This window comes from Alligator sinensis, unplaced genomic scaffold (assembly GCF_000455745.1).
Source record: "Alligator sinensis unplaced genomic scaffold, ASM45574v1 scaffold273_1, whole genome shotgun sequence".
NCBI lineage: Eukaryota > Metazoa > Chordata > Crocodylia > Alligatoridae > Alligator > Alligator sinensis.
This window is the reverse complement of record NW_005841943.1, coordinates 600,185-611,126: the sequence shown is the minus strand read 5'-3', so window position 1 is coordinate 611,126 and position 10,942 is coordinate 600,185. Positions and strand designations below refer to the sequence as shown.

At 42.4% G+C, this 10,942-nt stretch overlaps 1 protein-coding gene across 4 annotated transcripts in view; it reads right to left on the bottom strand.

The window, feature by feature from the left end:
- Positions 1–1,178: 1,178 nt before the first annotated feature.
- Positions 1,179–10,942, bottom strand: part of TP53INP1 (tumor protein p53 inducible nuclear protein 1) — an 11,572-nt gene continuing 1,808 nt past the window's right edge. For 3 of the 4 annotated variants that reach the window (XM_025199437.1, XM_025199438.1, XM_006019981.3), the window contains exon 3: positions 1,179–4,505. In XM_025199437.1, the coding sequence (XP_025055222.1) occupies positions 4,256–4,505 (250 nt within the window). In that variant the 3' untranslated portion in view covers positions 1,179–4,255. Of the gene's footprint in view, positions 4,506–6,816; positions 6,851–10,942 lie in introns of all 4 variants that reach the window. The other variant, XM_006019982.3, reaches the window with a different exon arrangement.

The following is a 10,942-nucleotide window of genomic DNA, read 5'->3' as shown; positions in this document are numbered from 1 at the left end:
TACCAGCAAATAAAACTAAGGTTATTATACACTGTGAAAATTTTGTATAATATTTCGTAGAATGGGGTTGTAAACTCTGCTTTGACTGCATCAGGGGAATAGCATTGCATCAGCATGTCTGGTCCTATAACAATTTTTATAGTACAACTCCCCCCGAGAAAACCCTCGATTGCCATTTGTAATTATAGGATGAAGGACAAAGCTAGGTATCAGCTTCCTACGATTAGGAATTGGTACTAGTGGCCAAAAGAAACTGCAAGAAACCCTGTACTTTTACCTGGAGAAATGAGTAGCTGCAGGTATAGGTCTAGAGCTAAGTTTAAATATAAAGCATCTACAATTAAGTCAGCATTGTTCAAAATGAGAACAGTGACACTGAGAAATGAGCGGTGTCCACAATAGTAATGCACTTAGTCGTGATGCTAGGTCTTCTTGGACAGGGCAGGAAAGGGAAGGGTGCCATATCCTATAGCTGCTTACAGACATCACACAGATAGACACACCCACCCCTCCCCACCACCAGTGCTTTATTTTAAAAACTCTGTACACTCCTGTACCAAGCCCACTGCATGCCCAGAAGCAGTATAGTGTTAGTTGGACCTGGCTCACCCAACTTGTCTACAGATTTGGCTCTTAAGGACCAAAAAGCTCTGCTTATCTAATAGTTGATTAAATCAGTGGCAAGTGCCAAAAAGCAAATCGCTGAAGCATCCAATCTATACAGATGCTGTGGAGCTGGGTCAAACTAACATGCTGCTTCTTTGGGTAAAGTGCAGGGTTTGTTTGGGTTTTTTTTTAAACATCCCACGTTGTTTTGTACTTGAGTAAGCTGAGCCACTCTACACTTTCTTTCCCCACAAACTGTGGAAGAAAGACTTTCTGGGCACCATGGAAGAAATGCAAGGCAGCCTCTGGAAGCTATGTAGAGTTGATATTCTGTTTGCAAACGTGAACAGTTAGGGCAAATTTCTACTCTGGTGGACAGCTTGCTGTGAAAACAAGGAACTAGGTTATTTAAAGAAAGTGACATTGCTGTGGACACTACGCTGCTCTGGAAGGGTGAGAATTAGTACTATAAAAGAGACCTTGTTTTATATTACGTCAAAACACCTGTGTTCAGACACTTGGAGCTGTATGGAACAAAGAACAGATTCAGACCAGCCATTTTTAATAGGCCATTTTATTGATATTTAAGATCATATTTTTTTCTCCATAATGTGCAAGATGCACTATAAAAAAAATACAGGAGGTTGCGTTAGTAAATATACATTGTTTAAGCAATGCTACGTTTTGGCAGAGTGCTGTATTTTGTTGTTTTTCACACTTGAATTAAAAACTTAAAACTCAGAGCCAGACAATCTTTGATATCAAAAAAGGATTGCTACAGGTAGAGAAAGTGGCTCTCAAAAGCAGCTGCCATATATGCATAGACCGATTACAGTATTTATCTTAAGTGAAATGTCCCTTTTGAATCTTCAAGTTTGCTGTGTAGAATTACACCTACCAAGGCACAGTTTTGTTTAGAATGCAGGTCTGTCTATTGACTGATACATGTGAAAATACAGTTGCTGTAAGATTCATGAATCAGTATTTGAGACAGTGCAAGGCCTCCATTTTTTTTTTTTTTTAACAACAGTTAATACAGTTCAGAAGCCACGTAGCTCACGTACTATCAGAACAAAAATCACACACGCACACAACTGCCCAACAGCTCCAGACAAAAAATAGAGCTAACAAATATTCAAGACAAAAAATTAAGCTCCAGATGCAGTATTGTGTATCTTGCACAACAGCATGGTTTCCAATAGCAAGGAACCCCCCCCACTAAAAACCAAAAAAAAAAGAAGCAAAAAACAACCAAGCAGCACAGCTTTTGTGCAACAAAACTGTTTATATCCTGAAAGATATAGGTTTTCATCACTGGAAAATTATCCAGTAATGTAAATATAAAAAGAAGATGAGTATCTCCCAGTTTTAGGAGCAGTCTAAAGTTGCATTTACTTGCCAACTAAAAAAAAGAAGTGGTGACTCATGTAGGAGCCATACACTTTCACACACCCCCTGAAAATTAAGCCCTTCCAATTTAGAGGGGTGAAGATTCCATCTTCCTTCATTTTACTTTAGGAAAATTAAAGCTGAAGGAAAGTAGTTATTTATGAAAGAGGTGGAGGGGGTGAAATCCAAAGCCAACCATGGCTTTTCCAGAACTGGAGTTCAAGATGGGGAGGAAGATTAAGAGAATGGAGATAAGGACTTGAAGTGACAAAAAGATAGGCAGACAGGTTAAATTGTGTTGGCAAACAGATGAGAATGAAGTTGGTTACCCAGATAAATACAACCAAAGCATTAAGACCAGGAAAGGACCACTGTATAAAGATAGATATGCATCACAAAAGCCATGCACAAAAGTATACATAAACCCCATTTTGAAAGTTGGAATTTATCCAGTTTGAGTCCATTCAACATACCCCAGTAACAGGACTGGAATACTCAGAAAAGCAAAAATGTGCACTTAATTGCATATTCAACTGCCACATATAACTAAACTAATAGAAAATGGAATATTTGAAGTGAAGTAAATTAGGAGTCAAGAATGCTACTGATACTAAAATTATACTCCACAAGAGTACCAGTACATCAAGGCTAGTACAGAGCACTGGATTTTTGCATCAACAAAATAAAGGTTTGGCCATAGTTAAAAAGAACACTTCACAGGTTTGAAAGGATTCCTAAATCAATTTGGCAAGATCAGAGACACTCCAGAAACACCTGCACATGGATTTCCTGCATCAGAGCTGCTTCTACAGGATTTCAGATGGAAGACGCTGTTGAATGTAACATTAGCATCAATATGCCCCAAGCCATAACTACAAAACAGAAGACAATGAGCAGGGTATTCATTCCCCCAGGATGTTTGTTAATGCTTTCTACTTCTCTTCTCCTGCCTCTAGTTTAATTCATAACCAGTTAAGGTTTCCACTCCCTTGGTTTAATGTCACATGAGCAAGGAGACATCCACCATTAATGCTGCTCTAGTTTGATATACCCTACTAACACTGCATTTAATCCTGAAAGACCAGTAGTGTTTGCATGCCAAGCCCTATATTACCAGTGAGCCATTCCAGACTTTAATCCTTCAGCTAAGAAAGTATTAGATCAGGTATAATTTCTCACCTGGGAATAGATTTTCTTCCAGTAGATTTTTAGCAGAATGTATTGTCAGTTAGAGGCCACCTAGTAATTAGATCAGTAGATCAGGAGAAGCCATATATGCTCACCATCTACCAGAATAGGTTTCACACTTGTAATCAACTGTGGGTGAAACTCTTGGAACAGTCCTCTTTAGCCCTTTCCCTTTTAGGGAGGCACAGGATTAAATTTTACTCTAGTTTAGTTTCACTTTAGTTTCATGTTTGCTTTGGGTAATGCATCAATAATGCACTTTTTTAAAAGGTTAAAAAAAAAAAAAGAGAGATTGGAAAGAGGGAATAAGAGCGCCAGAGCTAGATAAGCGAAATACCGACAATTTTATGGATTAGGTGCCCAAATGTAATAACCATACAATCAGTTTTGTTGTGTTTTTGTTTTACTCCACTCCTTGAGGCATGGCATCTAGACCTGTAACATGTCACCCTAATGCAGTGGATGCTGAACTCTTCTTGTGTTTATATGAAGTACCTAAACTTAATGAGGCTGTATGCTTAATGCACATAGACACAATCTATTGTAGATTTAATCTACAGTTCTCTTTAAGGGAAGCTCAGCACACCGATTTCAAAATCCATTGGCTAACTATACCAACATTTTTGTTAGAATACAACAAGTATACTGAACATACAGACAGACATACAGGCTGTCAAGTACTGGTCATTTAAAATGCAACCAAGATTATAACTCCATTTTGAATTTAAAAAAATGACTGAGGGGATGCACTGTCTATCTCGGTTACATTTTTCCTTAAACATACCAATTAAAACCTATCTATACATCATAGTATAGTTAAACACATCAGATGAACTTTTGTACTGATAGGTTGCCAAGACACTAATATTTAACATAACCATTTAGGGCTTTTAGCAAGTCATTTGACAACACAACATATGCAAGTGTGGTTTCAGAACTAATGTAACACTAGTTATGATTGCATTCAAATGATTAGTTATCAGCTTCAGATTGACCACACCTTCATTATCTACATATAAAAAAACAAAAGCACTCTAAGAAACAATTAACCAACAGATTAAAACAAGAGCCCTCAGTAATTGTACTGACGCTGGCAAGGCTGGTGAACAAACAATCCATTGTGCTTGATTTGCCGAGAGTGGCAATCCCTGGTAAGATTTTGGCGACGGAGACTGTTTCTGTTGAGATAGTGCCTTTCATTATGTTCTTTTACCCACTGGGTACGACGAAAGCTCTTGGTTTGTTCCAAAAAACTTGAGTGAGCAGCAAGAGCTGTAACATAGCAACGGATATGCTGTCCCACTTCAGTTTGTGCCTCCATTCTGAAAAGTAACAAAAGGAGATGTCACTTATAGTTCAGGCAACATTTTGAAATTAAGGTAAAATTAAGAGCGAGTATTTTCCTTGTGTGTATAGACAGAGGTTTGCAGCCAGCATTTCAAGGGGTGTCTAGGGTCCCTTTTATACTACAAGTTTCCTGCTGTATTTCTTTTCTATTCACCAACTCTCCCTGCCTAAAGTGGGACAAATATTCTCTCTATCCTCATTCATTTATGATGAGAAGTATTGGCTTGCTTTGTATTTCTGATGCATTATATATGTTTATTATAATGCACCAGAAAGAGATAACAACATGTATTTTACTACTATCAAGGGACTTACGAAATATTTTGCTAGATGAAGTTACAGTTAATGTCAAACTTGAGCAAAGGTAGTTTGGACTATGTAGAAACAGAAGTGCTCAAGTTAGGGAGTGCTCTTCTGGATTTGCTTGCATGACTAGCAAACCAAATAAGGTGTTCACATGTACAGAACTGGGGGAGTCAAACAGTCTAACCTAGTGGGGGCCAACCTTTCTGGCTAGCATGCCACAAATTAGCCCTGCATCCTTCCCATGTGCCACTCTGATCCCCTTTGCCTGATCTGCTGCACTGCTTCCTAGCATTTCCTCCCCTTTGCTCCCTGATCCGATGCTCTACCTGCTGCTTTGCTGCCTGTCCTCTCCCCAATCTGTGTGGCCCACACAGAGGCTGTCTGTACTATCTGTAGTATGCATGCTGGCATAACTCATGAAAGTTAGATCAGAAGTCAGATTCTAACCTGAAGAGGAGAATCACCAGCCTACACAAGTATGCTAAGGGAGGGAGTAAACCATTTCCTTCACCCTAGAACCTGACACAGGTAGTTTTAAATTACGTTAACAGGCACTGACAGGACAGCATCTCAGAATGGAGGAGAAATCCTTTGGTTGTCCAACTTCATGTACCGGAGGTTAGGACTCATATGGGACCACAAGTGCCTGGAAAAGCCTGGTAACAGAACTCTGCTCTACTATATTCCTGGCCTATATTCCTCTCATCCCCCTTCCTGCACACACAGTTGGAACAAGGGCCAGGGTCCCCAACTCCCAGCAGCAGGGAGTTCTTCTGCAATGAATGCAACAGATTAAAAGCAAGCTATTAGGAATCAGAACAGACAGCATGTCTTTCACTCACCCCAGTCTTTTTTTGTGCAATATAAAACAAGAAAGAGGAAGCCATTAGAAATCCAGATTACCTCACCTGAGCTTGCATGTGGGCTGCTGCAGTTAGGAAACTACCATTTGCTGAATATGTAAAATCATTTACAGGGTAGGCAAGATCAGAGCTGGACCTCTACCTAGAGGCACTATGAAGGGAAGCTCTGGAAAGTGGCACAAATGCCTTCATTATGGCAATACAACTGCAACAGCCTATACATCACTAGCTAAACTGTGTATGCCTGGAGCATAGTTTTTTACCTCATGTCACCAGCCAGAACAGCACACAAGGAGCTCACAATAAACTGCAACAGTGCATGTATTAAAGGAAGATGTGACTAACAACAGATTGAAGATATTTATGCAATATCTTTTTATTTGAAAACTATTTAGTAGTAGCAAGGAAGATTTCAAAAGGGAAGAAAGATTTGATGTTTTTTAACCACATTCCCTGTAGTGTTGTGGGGCTCCTCCTTCTATTACTCAGATATCCACAGAGCAGTAGCTTGTGAACAGAGCAGTTCGCAATTATAAACAAGATGAAAAGAGCAGTTCTGAAGTAGCCAGAGGTCTACACATTTTTACTGAATGGAAGCCTGGAACTTCAGCAGTTGTTTGGACACTTAAGGCATGCAGCAGATCTTTGGGAGAATGGCTGCTTAGCTCTTTTGAAAGCATGTCAATACAGGCAATATGAATCTTTAGAGCAGTTGTGCCTACCCTACTGTTATGCATTCTACACTGCATTGTAGTAGTCCATGATGATTAAAAAGCAGCACTAAAGGTTTTGGAAAAGTGTTCTGCAATGGACTTCCATGCAAGGCCCTATGTACTTCAGCAACTTATAGAACTGGGGCCTTAAGTATTTTTACTAGCTTTTTAAAATTTTAATTCTTCTGTCCTTAACAGGGTTCTTTGGCATAGTTAAAGCAGCACTAGGTAGAAAGGGCCAATTAAAAAAAAAAAAAAAAACAAAACTTAGTTTGCTACAAATGTTAGTCCTAAAATTGGTACAGTTTTGGCAGGCAAGACTGTATAGGATGCAGTGTTGCTAGCAGACTGATGAAACAAACAAACAACAAAAAAAGCACCGTCCCAAAAGGAATAGTACTTACTGTGCCAGTGTGTGTTAAGCAGCTTTTCCTGGCCCTACAATGTTAAATGGCCAACCATTAAACCAGCAGAGATTTCAAAATGACTTCTGAATTATTGTATCATCAACAAAAATACAGTAAAATGCTCAATTATATTCATCTCAGCTTTTAAGAGCCTGAAAGCATGGCACTTCATGGAGTTTGTTTACCAAAGTAACTCCTAAATGCTAAAGACCTTGATGTAGTTCAGGGGTAGGCAACGTTTTTTGGCCAGAGTGCCGAAACCCCCCCCACAACGTCTACCTTGGAAGGTGCCAGAGTACCAACATGCTGGAGCCCGGAGCAGCTGCTTGCAGCCTCCCAGCTGCCTGCTGGGAGCAGCCTGGGCTCTGTAGCTGGCAGCAGCTGCTTAGAGCCCAGGCTGGCAGTGGTGCACCAAGCAAAATGGCCTTGTGTGCCATGCTCGGCATGTGTGCCAGGGGTTGCTGACCCCGATGTAGTTGTTTGTACAAGATAATTACTTTATGCCAGGTCTTCAGCTGAAGACATAGGTCTACTGAATTCAGTAAGACAATGCTCACTTAAGTAGCTGAGGATCAGTTGTTTGAAGTTTCACCAAACATCAAATTAAACACTGCATATTGCAAGGTGGTTCATACCCTCATTTCAGGGACATCAACACAAATTGGTATACCCATTCAGGAGAAAAAATGTCAAACCCACTCCCTGCTGAATTGCACCATCCTAACCCAGACTTTTCTATGCCCTTCTTGAAGCCACTTGTAATACTGTTTGTAAGAATCGAGGAGCATCAGCTGCAAGTGTGCTCAGGTCAGATTATACCATGCCTATTTCCATGGTATTGGGGCACCTTGTAATTGCTTTACAGATTCTTCTGAATGATTCTCAGGAGCTCCTGGGTACCCACTCACAGCCTCTTTGACTTCGGCCACACCACTGGTACCCCACTAGAGACGAACCAGACTCTTGGGCCACATCCAGACCAGTGTGGCCATGTGGTATGCAGCACTACAGACGGGTTTCATAGATTTTTAGGGTCTTGCAGCACCACACCCTGCATATTCAGGCATTTCCCATGCTGCTACCTTGCAGACCAGTGTTTAGGAGGTTTTTTGTTGTTGTTGTTTTTACCCCAAGAGATCCTGAGGTCAAAAACAAAAAACCCACGTGGGGAAAAAAGTGGGGCGGTGCCTGTGGCTGTAGTGCATCACCCAAAAATGGAGCCTGCCCTGCCGGAGCCACACGCTGGCTACTGGCCAGGCTCCAAACTGCAGGAACGCCATAGCAGCAGCTTTCCCAGCCCCCAGGACCCAAGGTAAAGCTGCTGGGGCCAGCACAGTTAATCCTACCGTACCTGGGTTAACTTACCGCATGCCAGAGGGTGTGTGGCACGGGCGTTCCCTGGGGACAACAAGCAGTAGCACAATGTGCCACTGCTTGTTGTCCCCAGGAAACCAAACATGTGCACTCTAGACATCCAGACAAGTGCAGAGTTCAGTGTCAATCCACTGCACCTGCTTTTTTCAAATAGTGTAAGCACAGAAGTTACATGGCAACTGAAGTCAGTGGCATTCAGAAAGTATCTAGTCTAATCTATTTCATGATATGCTAGGGTTCATATTTTACAGATCAAAAGTACCAATCCTCTGATGCATCTATAAGCAGCCTTTTATCCCTCTTCACCCTCAAACCCCGTACAAACTTTGACTACACAGACATTCAGTTTCTCCTGGGACAATGCAGACAACAGCAAAAATAGTCACTCTGGGCAACAAATAACCCAGGAACAACTAGGGTTAAAAATTGCTTCTGGGAGAGTTTCTCACAGGAGACAATGTCTGCATACTTTCTCTGCACTTAACCTCTCCTGGGAACCATGAGGAGTAGAGCTGGGGGAAAGGCTCAAGTGCCTTCCCAAGGCCAGGGTCACTGATCTGGAAGAGGTAGAGGGAGCAGTTGTTCCTGCCTGTCCCACAGACCTGGAAGGAAGGGGAGGAGCAACTGCCAGCTGCTCCCTGCCTGCTTCTCAAAACTGGGGTTCCCATTGTGAGAAGCAGCAGGGGTTTTTTTCCATGCCCCTCCCTCTGCTTGCCTGCTGGGCAGCAGGGCCAAGCTCAGGGAACACTCCCCATCTACTTCCTCATGCCCCCTCTACTCAGGGAAGAGGGCAAGCTGTCAATTAATGGCCCCCTTAAGGGCAGGGGTAGCCCAAGGAGTTGCCCTCTAGTGCTCCCTGGCTGGAGAGCTTCCCTGCGAACATCTGTACACAGCCTAAATAGAAACAGGTGCCATAGCAAGTCAGCATCTGAAAAGAAGACTGAAAGCAGAGAGGCAAATTGGACACATCTATGAAGGAAGGCCTCACTGCAAAACAAAGATAGGAGGACATGGTGGCAACACAGGGGGATGAAGCCTGTTAGTGTGCTGTAGTAAAAACTAAGCAGCTGAATTTAATTAAGCAAGGTGAGCCGAAGTTATGGATGCCCCAGAGAGGTCACCACATAAGAAGCTGATGAAGTCCACAAGATGGCAATGATTTACGTTGTTGAGTCAGTACATGGTGTTGCTCAGTATTGATGTGGTCAAGAGAAAGGGGCCAACCAGATGGGTGCAAAGTTTTGGGAGCCGATCAGAAGACAGTGCCACTTACCATCTTTTAGGCAGATTTGGGGGGAAAAGCTTCAAGCAAAAAAACCCACACACATGCTTGTGAACTTTTCTTTATCCCCCCGAAAGTTGAGACTGGTTCATCACTGATACTGAAACCAAAGCAGCAGAGCATACACTGGTAGCACACCTAGTCTCTACCTCAAGAAAATTTAAGATGGTATCAGGTGGTAAGATCTTGGCCACAGTGTTTTGGGCATAGCGAGTGTGAATATGACTAACTCTCCGACAAAAGAAAGCTGTATTAAATCAGTCACATTTGCAAAAAGCCCTTCCCCTGCACCACATACAATGCTGTCTATAAGTGAATCCTAGATCATTCAAGCTAATTCTGAGCCTTTCCAGGAACAAGCCTGTCAGGCTGGGTGCTATACTGGGCACCTACTGGTGGAGAGGTAACAATACACCTTGAAAGGATTACATATACAAATGAATATGCTGCTTTGTGTTTTGATCTGGGTTAAAACCCAGGACAATCAGAACTGCCTCAAATGAGGCATCTCTACAGCCCAATGCTGAACACTTATACCACTTAATTTACAGTTGGGGCTGCTAGGCTCTGGAATGGGCTCCCAAGGGTGCTCTCCCTACCTTGGGGGTCTTCAAGGAGGAGGCTGGATAGATACCTGGCTGGGGTATTATGATCCCAGCACTCGTTTCCGCCCAGGGCAGGGGGTCGGGCTTGATGATCTGTTTAGGTCCCTTCCGACCCTAGAAACTATGAAAAAAGCACTGTACAAGTAGCACTTCTCAACTCCACTTTTTTCAGGACAATGTATTACTTCAAAGCCACCTTTGGTCACAGAAAACTGGGATGTAACACCCACTTCTCAAAGTTTAGCTGAGTCACTAGATTTAACTCCATCAAACTGCTGTTTTCTCAACTCGAAGGATGACTTTCAGGGGAAGCATTTTATTTTGTTAGCAGGGGGACTGCATCAGTCAAGGCCTATCTTCACATGCAAGACAAGGACTTTCACATGGCAGAGATAGCAAAGCTGCAGCTGTGCCAGACCAAAGTGCACCGTCACCTAGGGGGACTAGATTGAAAGACAGAAGCAGCCAACAATTGAACACAAAACTGTTTGTTTTTGTCAGGCTAGACACTTTCTGACCACCCCTCTAATCACTTGCCAATTGCCATTTTTATTTCTAAAAGGACAGGCCAAGTTTGGACAAATTTTTGGACCAGCTAGGACCCAACAGTATAAGTGGGAAGTGAGAGGTGATAATAGGGGGAGGAGGGCAGAGTGGGAAAGGGGGGGTGTGTGTGAGAAAAAAGGAACTATGGCTTCTGTTACCAGGCAATCACTGCATTTCAAATTCATGTCTTCAGTAATTCTGCATAGTCAGGTCAGCCCGTTTAGATTAAAAAATCCTCCTGACAAACTTCTGGCTATTACAAGTAATAGGTTCTGGGGTTTTGCTTTGGTTGGGGGGGGGGGGGGGGGAGGTGGTT